The sequence below is a fragment of the Aegilops tauschii genome, chromosome 1 (assembly GCF_002575655.3).
Source record: "Aegilops tauschii subsp. strangulata cultivar AL8/78 chromosome 1, Aet v6.0, whole genome shotgun sequence".
NCBI lineage: Eukaryota > Viridiplantae > Streptophyta > Magnoliopsida > Poales > Poaceae > Aegilops > Aegilops tauschii.
In genome coordinates, this window is record NC_053035.3 from 11,534,015 (window position 1) to 11,553,000 (window position 18,986).

General features: G+C 44.5%; 3 protein-coding genes across 3 annotated transcripts; 1 reads left to right on the forward strand and 2 right to left on the reverse strand.

Annotated features, from left to right (window-relative positions):
* Window positions 1-10,807: 10,807 nt before the first annotated feature.
* On the forward strand, window positions 10,808-13,946 carry LOC109765725 (elongation factor 2-like). Its single transcript, XM_073506596.1, has 4 exons — window positions 10,808-10,895; window positions 11,523-13,128; window positions 13,176-13,283; window positions 13,364-13,946. Exons 1-4 carry the CDS (start codon window positions 10,808-10,810, stop codon window positions 13,944-13,946), a joined length of 2,385 nt encoding a protein of 794 aa, XP_073362697.1.
* Window positions 13,947-14,865: 919 nt separating this feature from the next.
* LOC109769045 (uncharacterized) lies at window positions 14,866-17,080 on the reverse strand. Its single transcript, XM_045234444.2, has 3 exons — window positions 16,756-17,080; window positions 15,755-15,965; window positions 14,866-15,612 (listed from the first exon to the last, which is right to left on the reverse strand). Exons 1-2 carry the CDS (start codon window positions 17,018-17,020, stop codon window positions 15,919-15,921), a joined length of 312 nt encoding a protein of 103 aa, XP_045090379.2. The 5' UTR covers window positions 17,021-17,080; the 3' UTR covers window positions 14,866-15,612; window positions 15,755-15,918.
* On the reverse strand, window positions 15,022-15,805 carry LOC141020556 (uncharacterized). The gene is made up of 3 exons (XM_073503538.1): window positions 15,755-15,805; window positions 15,661-15,669; window positions 15,022-15,612 (listed from the first exon to the last, which is right to left on the reverse strand). Exons 1-3 carry the CDS (start codon window positions 15,803-15,805, stop codon window positions 15,022-15,024), a joined length of 651 nt encoding a protein of 216 aa, XP_073359639.1.
* Window positions 17,081-18,986: the final 1,906 nt, after the last annotated feature.

The following is an 18,986-nucleotide window of genomic DNA, read 5'->3' on the forward strand; positions in this document are numbered from 1 at the left end:
AATCTATCACACCCGATCATCACGTGGTGCTTCGAAACAACGAACCTTCGCAACGGTGCACAGTTAGGGGGAACACGTCTCTTGAAATTTTAGTGAGGGATCATCTTACTTACTACCGTCGTTCTAAGCAAATAAGATGCAAAACATGATAAACATCACATGCAAATCATAAGTGACGTGATATGGCCAATATCATCCTGCGCCTTTGATCTCCAGCTTCGGGGCACCATAATCATCTTCGTCACCGGCATGACACCATGATCTCCATCATTGTGTCTTTCTGAAGTTGTCTCGCCAACTATTACTTCTACTACTATGGCTAACGGTTAGCAATAAAGTAAAGTAATTACATGGCGTTTTCATTGACACGCAGGTCATACAATAAATTAAGACAACTCCTATGGCTCCTGCCGGTTGTCATACTCATCGACATGCAAATCGTGATTCCTATTACAAGAACATGATCAATCTCATACATCACATATATCATTCATCACATCCTTTTGGCCATACCACATCACATAGCATACCGTGCAAAAACAAGTTAGACGTCCTCTAATTGTTGTTGCATGTTTTACGTGACTGCTATGGGATTCTAGCAAGAACGTTTCTTACCTACGCAAAAGCCACAACGTGATATGCCAATTTCTATTTACCCTTCATAAGGACCCTTTTCATCGAATCCGATCCGAGTAAAGTGGGAGAGACAGACACCCGCTAGCCACCTTATGCAACTAGTGCATGTTAGTCGGTGGAACCTGTCTCATGTAAGAGTACGTGTAAGGTCGGTCCGGGCCGCTTCATCCCACGATGCCGCCGAATCAAGATAAGACTAGTAACGGCAAGTAAATTGACAACATCGACGCCCACAACTACTTTGTGTTCTACTCGTGCATAGAAACTACGCATAGACCTAGCTCATGATGCCACTGTTCGGGAACGTAGCAGAAATTCAAAATTTTCTACGCATCACCAAGATCAATCTATGGAGTAATCTAGCAACGAGGGGGAAGGGGAGTGCATCTACATACCATTGTAGATCGTGATGCGGAAGCGTTGCAAGAACGCGGATGAAGGAGTCATACTCGTAGCGATTCAGATCGCGGCTGATTCCGATCTAAGCACCGAAAAACGGTGCCTCCGCGTTCAACACACGTGCAGCTCGGTGACGTCTGCCACGCCTTGATCCAGCAAGGAGAGAGGGAGAGGTTGGGGAAGACTCCGTCCAACAGCAGCACGACGGCGTGGTGGTGATGGAGGAGTGTGGCAATCCTGCAGGGCTTCGCCAAGCACCGCGAGAGAGGAGGAGGGAGAGGGAAGGGCTGGGCCAAGAGAAGAAGAACTTCGTGTGTTGGGCTGCCCCTTTGCCTCCACTATATATAGGGGGAGAGGGAGGGCTGCGCCCCACCTAGGGTTCCTTCCCTAGGGGTGGCGGCAGCCCCAATCCCCATCTGGGGTGGCGGCCAAGAGGGGGGAGAGGGGGCGCACCAGGCATGGGCCTTAAGGGCCCATCTGCCCTAGGGTTTGCCCCCTCTTCTCTCTAGGCGCATGGGCCTTGGTGGGAGGAGCCCCAGCCCATCTAGGGGCTGGTCCCTTCTCACACTTGGCCCATGTGTGCCTCCGGGGCCCGTGGCCCCTCCCGGTGGACCCCCGGACCCCTCCGGTGGTCCCGGTACACTACCGGTGACGCCCGGAACACTTCCGGTGGCCAAAACCATACTTCCTATATATAAATCTTTACCTCCGGACCATTCCGGAACTCCTCGTGACGTCCGGGATCTCATCCGGGACCCCGAACAACATTCGGTAACCACGTATATCTATTTCCCTATAACCCTAGCGTCATCGAACCTTAAGTGTGTAGACCCTACGGGTTCGGGAACCATGCAGACATGACCGAGACGTTCTCCGGCCAATAACCAACAGCGGGATCTGGATACCCATGTTAGCTCCCACATGTTCCACGATGATCTCATCGGATGAACCACGATGTCGGGGATTCAATCAATCCCGTATACAATTCCTTTTGTCTAGCAGTATGTTACTTGCCCGAGATTCTATCATCGGTATCCCGATACCTTGTTCAATCTCGTTACCGGCAAGTCTCTTTACTCGTTCCGTAACTCACATCATCCCGTGATCAACTCCTTGGTCACATTGTGCACATGATGATGTCCTACCGAGTGGGCCCAGAGATACCTCTCCGTTTACACGGAGTGACAAATCCCAGTCTCGATTCGTGCCAACCCAACAGACACTTTCGGAGATACCTGTAGTGCACCTTTATAGCCACCCAGTTATGTTGTGACGTTTGGTACACCCAAAGCATTCCTACGGTATCCGGGAGTTGCACAATCTCATGGTCTAAGGAAATGATACTTGACATTAGAAAAGCTCTTAGCAAACGAACTACACGATCTTGTGCTAGGCTTAGGATTGGGTCTTGTCCATCACATCATTCTCCTAATGATGTGATCCCGTTATCAACGACATCCAATGTCCATGGTCAGGAAACCGTAACCATCTATTGATCGACGAGCTAGTCAACTAGAGGCTTACTAGGGACATGGTGTTGTCTATGTATCCACACATGTATCTGAGTTTCCTATCAATACAATTCTAGCATGGATAATAAACGATTATATCCCGTTATCAACGACATCCAATGTCCATGGTCAGGAAACCGTAACCATCTATTGATCGACGAGCTAGTCAACTAGAGGCTTACTAGGGACATGGTGTTGTCTATGTATCCACACATGTATCTGAGTTTCCTATCAATACAATTCTAGCATGGATAATAAACGATTATCGTGAATAAGGAAATATAATAATAACCAATTTATTATTGCCTCTAGGGCATATTTCCAACAAGAGAGAGATCAAACACATAGCTACTGGTACATACCCTTAGCCCCGAGGGTGAACTACTCCCTCCTCGTCATGGAGAGCACCTGGATGATGAAGATGGCCACCGGTGAGGTATCCCCCCTCCGGCAGGGTGCCGGAACAGGGTCCTGATTGGTTTTTGGTGGCTACAGAGGCTTGCGGCGGCGGAACTCCTGATCTATTGTGCTCCCCGATGTTTTTAGGGTATATGGATATATATAGGTGAAATAAGTCAGTCAGGGGAGCCACGAGGGGCCCACGAGGGTGGGGGGCGCGCCTCCCTGCCTCGTGGCTTCCTCGAAGCTTCCCTGACGTCTACTCCAAGTCTCCTGGATTGCTTCCGTTCCAAAAATAACTCTCCCGAAGGTTTCATTCCGTTTGGACTCCGTTTGATATTCCTTTTCTTCGAAACACTGAAATAGGCAAGGAAACAACAATTTGGGCTGGGCCTCCGGTTAATAGTTTAGTCCCAAAAATAATATAAAAGTGTTTAGTAAAGCCCATAAACATTCAAAACATATCATATAATAGCATGAATACTTCATAAATTATAGATACGTTGGAGACGTATCAGCCTCCTGGTGGCTTTCCTGACGTGCACTCCAAGCCCTCTGGATGTCTTCTGGTCCAAGAAAAATCATCGCGAATGTTTCATTCCGTTTGGACTCCGTTTGGTATTCCTTTTCCGCGAAACTCTAAAACAAGGAAAAAACAGGAACTGGCACTGGGCTCTAGGTTAATAGGTTAGTCCCAAAAATCATATAAAATAGCATATTAATGCATATAAAACATCCAAAACAGATAATATAATAGCATGGAACAATAAAAAATTATAGATACGTTGGAGATGTATCAGAGAGGATTAGTCAACGAGTCTGCAACATTCATATTCATGCATACTTTGCAAATTTCTATGTCTATAATGCTGTGCATAGAGCTACTCTAACTAATTGCTCCTACGTCCAATACGCATCCAGATTGATACTTAGAGTCATCTGGATTAGTGTCAAAGCTTGCATCGGCATAACCCTTTACGACGAACTCTTTATCACCCCCATAATCGAGAAACATTTCCTTATTCCTGTAAGGATAATTTTGACCGCTGTCTAGTGATCCACTCCTGGATCACTCTTGTACCCCTTTTGCCAGACACGTGGCAAGGCACACATTTGGTCTGGTACACAGCATGGCTTGCTTTATAAAACCTATGGCTGAGGCATATGGAATGACTTTCATTCTCTCTCTATTTTTCTGCCGTGGTCCGGCATTGAGTCTGACTCAATTTCACACTTTGTAACACAGACAAGAACCCTTTCTTTGACTGATCCATTTTGAACTTATTCAAAACATTGTCAAGGTATGTGCTTTGTGAATGTCCTATTAAGCGTCTTGATTTATCTCTATAGATCTTGATGCCCAATATATAAGCAGCTTCACCGAGGTCTTTCATTGAAAAATTCTTATTCACGTATCCTTTTATGCTATCCAGAAATTCTACATCATTTCCAATCAATAATATGTCATCCACATATAATATCAGAAATGCTACAGAGCTTCCACTCACTTTCTTGTAAATACAGGCTTCACCATAAGTCTGCATAAAACCATATGCTTTGATCACCTCATCAAAGCGTATATTCCAACTCCGAGATGCTTGCACCAGTCCATAGATGGATCGCTGGAGCTTGCACACTTTGTTAGAACCTTTAGGATCGACAAAACCTTCTGATTGCATCATATACAACTCTTCTTTCAGAAATCCATTAAGGAATGCAACTTTGACATCCATTTGCCAAATTATAAAATGCGGCAATTGCTAACATGATTCGGACAGACTTAATGTACACATAGTGTACCTGTGAATTGATGAAATGTATACATTGTGCAAATGTGTTTAATGCATATTTATATATATGTGATAATTGTGAATTGATCGACTTTTTCGGTGTGTGCTTGTTTTACATATATGTGATATTACACGTTGCTCTCGAGAAGTGTCTCGCGCTATGTTTCATTTTTGCAGCGAATATCTATAGAGTTGCCAATGTTCTGGCAAAACGTAGATTTAGTTCCGTTTCGTCAAATTTCTGGCACTCAATATATATGTCCAGTTTTAGCAAAGCTCATGCCGATTTTTATGCTGATCTTAATTATATGAACGCAACACAAAATGGAAGAGTGCCCCTACTGTTGCCACACTAGGGGAATGTGTGACGATCCTCACCTTGACAACAATAATGACTTCTCCCTCACGCTTCAAAGTGACTACAAATATTATACTATAATAATCGCAGCTTCAGAGTGTAATTTCTGGTTTTTTACATTTTGACTAGTGTATCCCTTGCCATGCAAGACCTTTTGTCCAAGACAAAATTTTCCTCCATATTGAGATGCTTATAAGAGCACTTACGGAGCTGGTCCAAATGATGCACCATATATACCTGCCACTAGTACACACATTGAACAAGAACAACATTTCTAGAAAATGCATGGTATGATTTTGATTGCTTTCATATACACATTCTTCTTTCAACTTATAGTATGTATGTGTTACTATACATTGCTTACTATGTTACTATCAAGTTCAAGAACAGAAGCTCCCTAGATGTGGTGTGCCTCACGTGATGGATTGACTACCACGACGAGATGCACGGCTCGAAATTAATGAATGGAGCCAACTATTGAGAGACTGCGAGTTCAAGATTGGAGATCGGTGTGGATCTCTGTCCTACACCATGGACATGCAAGGGTTTCATATTCTTCAAAAAAAATCCTAAAAGAGAGGAGTACCGTGCTAGTAGTAACGATGGTTGAATGAACAAGATGTAATATGCAAGCATGGTTTAGTTTAGCGAATGTTTAATTAGTGATCATGATCGATAGACTAGCTATAGTGTGTGGTTAATATATGTACGCATGTGAATAAACAATGTGTGTGTATATATTAATGCAAATATCTTGTCGAAATCAATGTGGGACAAAAATGTGTTTATATAAATTCGTAATAAATATCGTTGCCGTGGCAGAGATTTTTTGCTGCCCTGGCAGCATTTTTTTACAGCTTTCAAAACCTAGTACTGGCGTCGGACAATGCGCGACGCAGAGAAGATTTATCTTATTACTGTCGTTACACTATGTCACACGCCATAACTATTGTTGATAATGCCGTCGTGTGTTTAAATTCAATGCCATAGGTATACAGAATAGTGCTGGCGTAGGCTCCAGCGCCACCACTATTTCTTAACATTGGCGCCATATTGGTGGCATGGTGATCCTGCGCTAGCAAGCTGTTTTTGGCACGCCATAGCTAGGCTTTTCTGCACTAGTGATTCGCAACTGAGTTGTCAATTCAGCCACATCTGAAGATTAATTATCTGCAGCAAAGTGATCAGTAGTATGATAGTTTTGATAGTAGTGGTAACAGTAGTAGTAACGGTAACAGTGATAGCAATGATTTTGTAGCAATTGTAACAGTAATAGCAGCAGTAGTAACTTAGCAAGAACAACATGTAGGGAATTCGTAGGCATTGGATCGGCGATTTGTTGGATGATATTCATCATATAACAGTCATAACCTAGGGCGATACAAGACTAGCTCCAGTTCATAAATATAATGTACGCATGTATTCCGCAAATAGTCATACATGCTTATGGAAAGAACTTGTATGCCATCTATTGTCCTACCCTCCCGTGGCAGCGGGGTCCATAAGGAAACCAAGGGATATTAAGGCCTCCTTTTAATAGAGAACCGGAACAAATCATTAACACATAGTGAATACATGAACTCCTCAAACTACAGTCATCACCGAAAAGTATCCCGGATATTGTCACTCCGTGGTTTATGGATCATAACACATAATAGGTGAATATGACTTGCAAGATCGGATCTAGAACATAGATATAATGGTGAAAATATAAACGGTTCAGATATGAGTTCATGGCACCCGGGCCCAAAGTGTCAAGCATTAGGCATGGTAAAGTCATAACAACATCAATCTCAAAACATAATGGATACTAGGGATCAAGCCCTAACAAAACTAACTCGATTACATGATGAATCCCATCCAACTCCTAACCGACCAACGAGCCTATAAAGGAATTACTCACTCCCGGTGGAGAGCATCATGGAATTGGTGATGAAGGGTGTGGCACCACGGCTCAGAGCAACCGGTTTACCATGCATTGCCAGCCCAGAGATCAAGTCTTCTGGCAACACACAACAACTTGGTACAGAAATACAATCGCTTTCTTGATACTAGCGGAACATAGAGTTTGATATTACATCAAGTAGCGAGGCCAAGCGGCACACACGGTGCAGCTGAACATATGTACAATATTTAGTAGGGATGAGCAGGGGCCTCAACATCACGATAAAGCTACGCGGCAGCGGAAAGATGACGTAGAAGGACTCCATCTCACCAGGACACTGATGTGGACACGGTCTAGACTGCGATGCACGATGCAACTCCTACTCCGGTATGACTTCTCCTGAAACTGGCATGACACGCCAGGTAAGTACTTTGAATGTACTCGCAAGCTCACACAAATAAAACAACAATGGCAAACAACAACAATGATATTTAGGCAGGTTTAATGCAAGGACTAACATGATAAACATGAAGTGATTGTGCTCATAACAGGGTCTCTCAGACCCGCTTACCACTTTGGTTACCTGTAACCACTAACATCATCGTACCAAGGCGATCACCTCTGGATCATAAACGAAACCATCTTGCTGGTCTCAACCATATCACCAACAAAACCAGTGCCACAAGTATTTCTCTTAGTGTGCAAGTTTAGTATTTCTGTTGATCCACGGTGTGACCTAATATGAACTTATGTCCATGACCGAGGATGCGGCTATCGATAGATTATACACGCTCTGCAGAGGTTAGCACACTGTACCCACACCACAGAACCCATGACCTCTTGCTCCCATTCGGGTGGACCAACAGCGTTCCGACAAAACTCGTTGATTGCCATGACACTCTCCCGACCACTCCGACCAACTCCCCTTTGGGCTAAGTCATGGATGGCCCCGATGTCACCTCGTGACACCCAACGACCATCGTCGTGGCAAAAAAAAAAAGGTCCCAAACGGGGACATGGTACCAAAACAACTACAAGCCCACAAGGCTATGCCTGCCTACCGGGCCAGGGTAGCGCAGGCGCATAACCTTCCCTAGTTGGAGGCACCGGCAAGAGGCACAACAACAGACCGAGAAAAGGCCTTCCCATAAAAGGCAAATGTGGTTGCACTTTGGGAAGCTCGTTTCGGTGGCACCATGACTCGATCAACAACATGTTCAAGTGGGTTTAATATCAAGTTTCAACTTGTAAAAATTTCACCGAGTCATAGTATGCCATGCAAATGCAAAGAACACTATATGCACCATTTTTAACATAATATCGATACGAACTAGATCAAGCCTAACATTACCTTGATCTACTGCATAAACTTGTGATGGCTTGCCTTAGTGGAGAGGAGGGTCACACTCCTCCTGGTTCTCTTCAAGGCAACAAATTTCTTCTGAAAACAAATAAAACAGCAAAAAGAAAAATGGCACATAACACTGATTAATGCACCAGAAAATAATCACAGCAAGCAAAAATCTCATCTTTTGCATGCTGAAAGAGGAGTTCAAAAAAAACTAGTGCAAAAAGAATCATATCATTTGGACTTATAGAATAGAAGTTAGAGATGGTCAAAGTTTAGTCAAACATTTGAATTTAATTTGATTTTACAGAAAATCAGAGAGGGGGTGACGTCGAAGGCGTAAACCAGCGGGGCGTCTCCACTCATACCGCTTCGGGAGGCGGCTGAGTGGCTGACAGTGGGCCCCCGCGATCAGGTTTAGAGAGAGAGGGAGAGAAACAGAGGAGGGGGCGGCTCGTCGCCGGTGGTTCTCCATCAGACTAATTTGAGGTGGATCAGAGGCAAGAAGACCATCTGGACGACGCAGCACTGCCGTCTGTTGAGTGTCGCCCCTGCAAGGACCATACCATCTTTCACACGCCTACGGACGGTAGTAAGCACCACCAAAACGAGAAAGAGGCGGAAAGATTTATTTAATGCCACGGCGGCACCATTTTCTTGCGGCCGCTAACCAGAGGCAAATCACAATTGGGGGTCCTCGATCGCCTCCATCGAGCGACAGAAGGAAGCGCGGGGAGGCCACGATCAACACCGGAGAGGTGGGTATATCGGGCGCCTCCTCGATGCCGAGAGGGAGGAGGAAAAGAGCTTATGAAATTGCCCAGATATACCTGAATTTAGGACGGGACAATGTTTTTTTTTGAACGTGGGTAAAATAACACCAGCTCTTTCTATAGTGTAATATAAGTATATAAAAGAAAGTAAATAAAAATTACCCATGGAAATTGAAGAGATAGAGAGACGAAAAGAGGGCGGGCCACAAAGTTTGTGGTGGTTCTCGTTCTCCTCCTCCTCCTCCTGGAGGCACCTTTTTGACCGCGGTCTGGGATCCAGGCCCCTTGTTCAAAATTGAAGGGCTGAGATCGCTGGCGCGGCAGCCTTGGGCGGACACGCGTCGAGCCTGGAATGGCCATATCTGCAGGTCACGTCAGCGCAGCGCACTACTCACCCCGCCCGCCACCCTTGGGCGCGCCACTCACTCCGCCCGCGCATACCCGCCACCCTCCCCGCGCGTGGGCCACCGATGTAAGCGAGCGAGTATGATCCATAGACCCACGACACCCGGCCGAAAACCCCGAGGCCAAAAACCCCGGCCGCCTCCGCCAGCGCAGGCGCTTCACTCCGTTCTAGGGTGGGGAAGGAAGCGAGAGCATCCACCACCGAGCGAGGCAGGCGCCGCCGGCCGTGGCTGGGCCATCGTGGTACGGCGCCCGGATCCCTCTTGAGCGCCCCCTCCCTCTCCAACTCTCTCCGCGCGCGTCCTCCAAGAGTATATATTCCCCTCCTCTGCCCTGCCCTCAATCCCCACGCATGTATAAAATAAATCATGCTTATTTATATATATACTCCTCTGCTTCCTGTACGCGATTTCACTTTTGTAAACCGATAGGATGCAGAGGAAAACAAGTTACTTGTGTGGGTTTGTAGACATGTTGTGGCCTTGATCTTGCACGACTTTCCACTGTGTGTGTCTGCACTTTGCTGCAGCGCTCAACCCCTACTATTTCTGCACTAACGAATGCATGATTAATGTTCTCTGTTCCGTCCATATTGACAGACGAGCCTTGTGTTGTTGTAAAATTCCTGCCGGTGTACATGCTTCTGTTATGTAGCACCAAAAATGAGTCGCCTTTAATTTCTTGGTGTGCTTGATTCCAATCATGCCTGCTCTGTCTGTGCTCTATAGTCTGCACAGTTATGCTTGCTCTATCGAATCACTAGTGTAAAATTCTATTAGTACCATGCAGGATGCAGATATAAACTCAACTCTCACCTATCCTCCATCATAAGTGGAGTGTGAATCATAAACAAAATTCCCCATTTCTTATGCATTTTCCACAAGTCCACTCAGATCTTTACATTTGTGCTTACCTACCTCTCTGTAATAATCTATCATGCTCTCTCTCTCTCTCTCTCTCTCTCTCTCTCTCTCTCTGTAAGTAGAATTTCAGGATGTTCTAATTTTATCTTTCTCCTGCATTGCTGTTTTTGTTAATTCTACATCTATCCTTTTCACGCGTGGAAAATTTCATGTCAGCTTAATTCCTAAAGGCATGGTCACATGCTTCAACTTTGTCTAGTTCGATAATTCCACGAGTTTTTATTGGTTGATATCAGTCCTTGTACATGTCCTGAGCTATTCTTTGAGTTTGGTTCCACCCTATGGGATTTGTCATACCGTTCTAACATTTTTGCTCCTTTTAAAACACGAGTATATATTCCAGAAGCAGTCAATCTCTTCTTTTGCAACAAGCTGTCAAGATGGTGTTCCCTGCAGCAGAGTTATGTGAAGCTATGGACAAGAAGGACAACATTCGTAACGTGTCTATTGTTGGTCATCTGAGCCACGGTATGTGCTAGCATACTGATATTTTATTCACCTGGAATATCCGCTTGCTGTTCAATAGCTTGCTCGTACTGTCTGTCTCTTCGTAAAAATTGTTCAGTTTCGAATTCGATTGATGTGGTATTTTATTGTGCAACATAGCCTATTTGCACTTTTGTTGCACGATTATATTCTACCTCTGAAAATACCAGTTGATCTGAATTTGGCAATAATGGAGTTCTTATTAGTATATTACTGTCTTTCATATGATTGACACAGTAAAGTAAAGTGCAGTTCAGCAATTTCTAAACTGTCTCTTCCTTCCAGTAGGATCAGATTATCCTATGAATTTAAAATCTAACTTGCCTATTGTACTGAAAGACAAGGGTGATAATTTGAGTAATCAATATGTGAGCTTTATATTCTGCATTACTATACATGTATGTGGTATTATGCAATTCAGTTCCATAAGGATATGCATGTTTGCCAGGACATTTTGTTAACTCTCTGGTTTGTCCTTTTATTAGCTTGTTATTAATCCCTGAAATTTCCCAAAATATGTGATACGTCTTTGCAATTCGGATGTTGTATCTCTAATCTATGGTAAATGAGTGCAGTGTTACAATTCTATTTAATTATCGCAACTTGCAGATTCTCTTATAGCGGCTGCTGGGATTATTGGACAGGAAGGTGCTGTTGATGCTCGCATGACTGATACTCGTGCAGATGAAGCAGAGCGTGGTATTTCAATCAAATCCACTGGCATCTCTCTTTTGTATGAGATGCAAGATGAGTCACTCAAGGCTTACAAAGGTGAGAGAGATGGCAACAGATTCTTGATCAACCTTATTGACTCACCTGGGCATGTTGATTTTTCTGCGGAAGTCACAGCTGCTCTTCGTATTACCGATGGTGCTATGGTAATTGTTGACTGCATCGAGGGTGTCTGTGTGCAAACTGAAACTGTGCTCCGCCTAGCCCTTGGTGAGATGGTTAGGCCTGTGCTTTGTCTGAATAAGATGGACCAACTATTCCCTGGGCTTCAAGGTGAAGGAGTGAAGCGTGAATTGAATGGTGAGCAGGTCTATCAGATTCTCAATAATGTCATTCAGAATGCCAGTGACATTGTTTCAGCATGTGGAAATGGAACTCCCCACCTTGGTGATGTCCAATTCTACCCTGACAAGGGAAATGTGGCTTTCTCTGCTGGTATACACGACTGGGCTTTTACACTTCCTACCTTTGCTAAGATATGTGCCCCAATATTAGGGACGGAAGAATCCCAAATGGTTACGAAGCTGTGGGGCGACAACTTTTATAACCACGTCACAAAGAAATGGACCAATGTGAAGACTGGCTCTAAAGCTTGTCAAAGAGGGTTCGTCACGTTCTGCTATAATACAATTGAGAAGGTGATACAAGCCTGCATGGATAACCAGAAAGATGAATTGTGGCGAATGTTGCACAAGTTTGGCGTGAGCATTAACGATGATGATAAGAACTTATCAGGCGTGGCTCTTGTGAAGCGTGTTATGCAAACATGGCTGCCAGCCAGCAGTGCTCTGCTTGAGATGATGATATTCCACCTCCCCTCGCCTCTGAAAGCACAAGAGTATCGTGTGGAGAACTTGTATGAGGGCCCCCTTGATGACATTTACGCTGAAGCTATTAGAAAGTGTGACCCAGAAGGTCCTCTTATGATGTATGTCTCCAAGATGATTCCAGCACCTGACGTGGGCAGATTCTTTGCCTTTGGTCGTGTCTTCTCAGGGAAGGTAGAAACTGGAATGAAGGTGCGGATCATGGGGCCTTCCTATGTCTCTGGTATGAAAAGGGATCTGTATGTGAAGCGTGTTGAGCGTACTGTTATATGGATGGGAAGGGACCAAGATGGTGTTGGATATGCCTCTTGTGGTAACCTTGTTGGAATGGTCGGTCTGGATGAATGCATCGCAAAAGGTGCAACCCTGACGAGCCAAGAGGAGGTTGATGCATGCCCAATCAGAGCAATGAAATTCTCTGTGTCCCCTGTTATGTATGTTACAGTTGAGTGCAAGCCTTTATCAGAAATTCCAAAATTCACTCAAGGTATGAAGCGCCTGGCAAAATCTGATCTTGTGGTTTTCTGTAGCCAAGTAGGGCAACGTACATACACAGTTGCGGGAGCTGGAGAGCTTCACCTTGAAATTTGCTTGAATGATCTGCGGGGATATGATGCTTCTTGGATGGTGCTCAAGTTGAAGTTTCTGGTCCTATGGTATGTCACTATGAGACCATTCTTGACAAGTCTTGCAATGTGCAGAGCAAATCCCGAAATGGCCACAACAGTTTGACTATGGTAGCGTGCCCATTGGATGAAAAATTGGTCCAGGCTATTGATGATGGTCTCTTGGGCCATGTACTGATCATAAGGTATGCTCGAAGATCCTTGGTGAGTCAGGATGGGATGTGAGTCTCGCTGATAAGATTCTGTGCTTCGGACCTAACAACAGAGGCCCAAATATTGTTCTTGATATGTGCAAGGGAAGAAGCGATCTCAATTTACTGAAGGAAACTTTGGTGGAATGCTTCCAGATGGCATCAGTAGAAGGTGCACTGATCGCTGAAAGAATGCGTGGTATTTGCTTTGAAATCCATGATGTTGTGCTGCACACTAGTGAAAAATTTAGCCATACAAAGAATCAGCTCATACCAATGATTAAGGAGGCCATTAATGACTGCCAACTTAAAGCAAATCCTAGGCTTTTAGAGCCCGTATATATGGTGGAGATCCAGGCCCCTGAGAGTGCCTTGGAGATCATTTACGGCATTCTTAACCAGAAGATGTCCCACGTGTTCCAGCACTTTCAAAGAGAAGGCACTCAGCTTTTCATCTTAAGGTCTTATCTCAACGTTGGTGAATCGTTTGGTTTCGCGGAAGATTTCCGGGCTGCAACCTCAGGCGAGGTCACTCCACAGTGTGTCTTGGATCACTGGGACACGTTGTCTTCAGATCCTTTGATGCGAAATTCGCTCTCTTGGGGGATGGTCTTGGACATCCGCAAGGCCAAGAAGCTCAGCCCTCTCCAGTCCTGATTACATCCGCAAGGCCCCTCAAGAAACAAGTGTCATTTTTTTCCCGTGCTTCATTTTGTTGTTGAGTTACCAAACGGAGTGGAAAATTTTGCCCTTCTTTGCTTACTTAGTCTAGATTATTGCCATCCGCCATCTGATCGATGTAACAGCAAATACTTTGCTTACATGATGATATGTTCAGCCAAGATATAGTCCATCTTCTGAGTTCTGATCTTGAGAACAACTGCGCGTATCACGTGTACTGAATCTATCTACATCCACATTAGCAGCAGCCTGGAGTCTATGTACTATTATTGTTCTTATTACAAACTCGGAACATATCTTCTGTGTGTGAGTGTGTTGGGTTCAGTTCTACTGTTGAAACATACTTGTGCTGCTGCTTGATACATGAGCTACAGTACCTCACGGTTCATGCTTTGCAAGCCAGGTGTGAAACATCTAGTGGTACCTGCTTTCCTACATGTCATCCAAGCAAGCAATTCAAGTAAATGTCCTGGTTCCAACTGCATAACTTGGTTGTCAACCCACATGGCAAAAACAGGACAAAGGTACAGGACATTTTTTTTCTTCCCTTTTTTTGCTTTTGTTTGGCATCAAAGGTTACTCCAGTAGCAGAAAAGTAAAGAAAAACATATAATTACCCATCTGCTTGAAGTAGTAATATCATGATTACAAGTGAAAACATGGCAATTGGAGAGCACAAATGCAAACATAATCTTAGCTCCTATAACACCGAATTGGTATAACAAGTCATGATGAAAACATCCAAATTTCTTTTGCAGTTAAAATCCATAGCATAGTCATCGAAGCAACGACACATCTGACCATTCTTCAGAAGTTCCACATAACTGATATACTAGTAGATAACAGAAAATAGAAACGTCCAAATTTCCGCATAATACACTTCCAACATAACTGCTTCCATCCAATACTGCCGATATGCCACTCCATGACAATATAAACATATAACTTAGTTCGCTACAAACATTACTTGATCCATTACATCATTTGAAGCATGATAACACAACCCTCACTTCATTACACCCACAACTTTGTTTGTGATGTTACCACAGGATTACCGCCTATAGTCCAGCATGGACCAGAAGACCTTCACTTGAAGCTTGGCAGTACCACAAGAGAACTCTTTTTTCTCTTCACCACGGTGTTGTGGTGTGAATTCAACTTTCTGTTTTCTAGTAGCAGCACCACCAAGACCACGGACTGCAAAGCCAAGTGTGAGCATACCATCCAGACGGAGGGTCATGACACGCCGACGGAGTGTGATATCTGTACGGCCTTCACAAGACACCACACCGTCTTCCTTGCTATTATAAATCACAATCCTAGGTTGAATGCCATTTATGCCAGCCGTGATATTTCCACAGAAACGTCCTTCAAGTAACTTGATCTCGAACGTACCCTCGACAGCATGAAGAAGAGTTGCATACCTCACGTCCACAATACTAAACCAGCTCTCAAGAGTTTGATGTCGAACAGAAACCTTTTCGTCTCTAGGCAGAACTCGTCCATCAATCATAAGCAAACCCTTGCTGATTTGCTCGCCTAGAGGCTCCTCGCCAAGCTTGATTTTAAGATCAATCTCCAGATATATGAAATCAAGTAATACCAGACCTCGACCTGGGCCAGTTAAGATCAAATTTTCATCCTGTGAAAAGCAATAGCTCAAAGGATTAGATTATGAAAACCCAAATACCAATAATGCCTGCAACGGAATATGCAATAGAGTTACAAAATAAATAAGATCAAGAGGCACATAAGCAGTGATTTTGAAGCAAAGGCGTACGTACCCTTGACTTGATAGGTTGGCAATTGTCCCTGGTGCGGTTAAAGAGGTACATGCACTTGTGGTCGATGCTGTCTCTAGCGATGATAGTGCCATACACATTGATTGGGAAGCCTTTATCCGAGGATACTATCTTGACAGTAAGTATGTTTGCAGTGTCTTGGAGTATCAAACATGTACAGACCTCTTGGTGTATCGCATTGGAGGGATAGGCGCTGCGATGGAAAAACAAAAGCACAAGCTAGTTGTGAGGGGCAAAAAGAATTATGTAAAGCAAAAAATGCACCGCAGCAGCACGACAAGGATACAATTCAGATTTCCTATTCTTATTCATACTGCAAGAAATTCAGTTTTCAAATCATGTTTGCCTCTCGACACAGCAAACTATTCTTGTTTCACTTAAACAGTACAAATCAAATCACTCAACAACAATAGCATACATAGTTGATGCAAACAAGACGAGACAGATAAATAACAAGACGTGGAAAGAATGAAACAATTTTCTGTTAAATTTTACAATTAATCAGGCTTTGAGTCAGCAAGCATAACAAGAAAGGATATGCAAAAAGAGAAGAGATGCAAATATCTTTGGGTCTATATAAAGGAATCTATCTACTCTTATTACTCCCTCCGATCCAAATTAATTGGCACAGCCTGTATAGAACATTGTATAGAGGTTGTATAGATACCGCGTCAATTAATTTGGATCGGATGGAGTAGTGTATTCATTCATTTTAAACATTGAGCCAATAAATGAGCAGTAATCAACAACACATCATGTGCAATTGTTGTGAATTGTGAAATATGGGACTGAACATTGTGCAATTGTTGTAAACATAACTAGATATATATGCAAGGGAGATTCCACCAACGAGGCTAGCAATCGTGAAAACAACTTGAAAGAAACATACATAAATACAATTATTACATACACAATTGGAAATGTATGCCTTTGAAATAGAATCAGGTCGGGATCTAGGTTTTGATCATGGCGGACGGACTTACACTCGGCGTTGATGTCGAAGACCGAGAAGTCGTTGAAGGAGTAGCGGGTGCAGACCTTGCGCTTCGTCTTGGGGTCGTACTCGACGATGGATGCCATGACCCGCTTGTGATCTAGGCCTCGCCACCGTCTCTCCTCCGCCTTCCGCGCCTTCTCCTCTTCCTGCCGCGCCTTCTTCTCCTCCTCCTTCTGCGCCGCGGCCAGCATCTTCGCCTCGTCAAAGAAGAGGTCCTCCCAACTCAACTCCTCCTCCCCTACGCACGCCATGAATCCCAATTCCCCGCCGTCGCCGCCAAGGCCAATGAAGCTAACCCTAAGTCGCCGTCCACGGTCGAGGCCTGCCCGATTCCTCCTTTTTATTCCTTCCTAATCGCCACTGCTGCTTCGGGCTGGGCCTTATTAATCTTTACGCGAAAGACGGCCCATTAAGCTATAGTGCGCTCCGTTCGGCAGGAGAAGAGAAATTGGATCATATAAGCCACACTTTCCTTCTCCATTTGATAATTTGACACACAACCCCCCCCCCCCCCCCTCCTGGCCCCCGAGATTGACGGGTGGGACCGGAGAAATTGGATCACACGGTTTTTAGTTTCTGGCCGATATTTTACATCAGCCGGTTTTTAGTTCCGTCAGGTTTTAGAAAAAAATATTCATAAATTTTAAAAAAATTTAGAAATATGAAAAATAATGCTAAGCTATTATGAATGTTCTAGAAATTTCAAAAGAATATTCATGATTTTTTAAATGAACATGAAAAACATGTCCTCGATTTTCACAAAAAAAGCAAGAAAAAATCCGAAAGAAAAGAAAAGAACAATTGCCATGTAACCGTTCACAAAATTGGGTGGAAAAGGTTTTGTGTACACTGGATTAACAAAGTATTCACCGCTAGGTCCCTCGAAAAAAAAGGTTCTGCTCCGGTCCGCTTGGTGTAAACCATATTCAGGCATTACTGATCCCCTAATCTCTGAGGCTCTTGCATCGCGCGATGGGGTTATATTTGCAAAGCTAAGAACATGTTCAATAGATGATGTAGATGCAAAAATAATTAGTTTTTCATCTTCAAAATTTCAAAACCCCTCTTCAACATATGATGTAAATGTAAATTTACATGTCCATCTCCAGGAGATGTAAAATACAACATCGACCTCCACAAGATGTAAAACTGACAGCCGCGCGCCAACTGCGTAACCGCTTTTATTTTCCTTCGCCCGCCCGCCAGTCGCCCGCCGAACGCCGCCCGGGCCATGGCCAACTCTGACGACCCCTCCGCCTCCTCCGCCACAGCCACCCACCCCGTCGGGGTCTTCGACGGCGCGACCACTGTCCCCGATCCCGCATCTGCCTCCACACTGCCGCCTCAGTTTTGCCCCACTCCGTCCTGTCGCCATCGTGGTTGCCGCCCCACTGCCAGATCTAGCCGCTCCATCGCCCCCGCCTCCAGTTCCGCGGCTGCTCCACCGCCGCGCGCCTCCAAATCGGCCGAATTGGCCGCTTCTTCGTCGTCGTATGATTTGAGCCCCCCCTCCCCATACCGCCGCCAGCGGATTTGAGCGGCACACCCGCCACCGCTGCTTTTCCCCCGCCAGACTCGACTTTCTCACGGCGCACGGCCGTCGCCCTTCCGTCCCACCGCGGCAAATTCGCCGCTCAATTCACAACCGCGCAACCGACCATTCGAGCTCCCGCCGCTGCATTCGACCTCCCGGCTCTCCTCGCTCGGCAGCCGATGCACCTCCTTCCGCCGCTCGGTCCGCTAGCGCTCATGCTGACTAGTTTTACATCTTCATTTGCATCGTCTATTGGAGTTACACTTTTACCTCACCAATTTACATCATCAGTCGGAGTTGCCTTTTTTTTAAGATGTAAAATGCAATTTTTGGAGATGTAAATTTTTACATCTACCGTTTCACATCTTCAAATTTGCATCATCTATTGATGATGCTCTAAGGGGTTATGTGAAAGTTGTGATGGAAACATACTGCTTGAAGATTGTTAATCTCTAGAATATGTGTCGGTCAATACTGGCGTCTACTCCCTCCGTTCGTAAATATTTGTCTTTTTAGAGATTTTAAATGTACTGCCACATACGGATGTATATAAACATATTTTAGAGTGTAGATTCACTCATTTTGCTCTGTGTGTAGTCACTTGTTGAAATTTCTAGAAAGACAAATGTTTAAGAACGGATGAAGTATATTAGATGAAATTGGGGAGCTCGTTTCATCTTTCA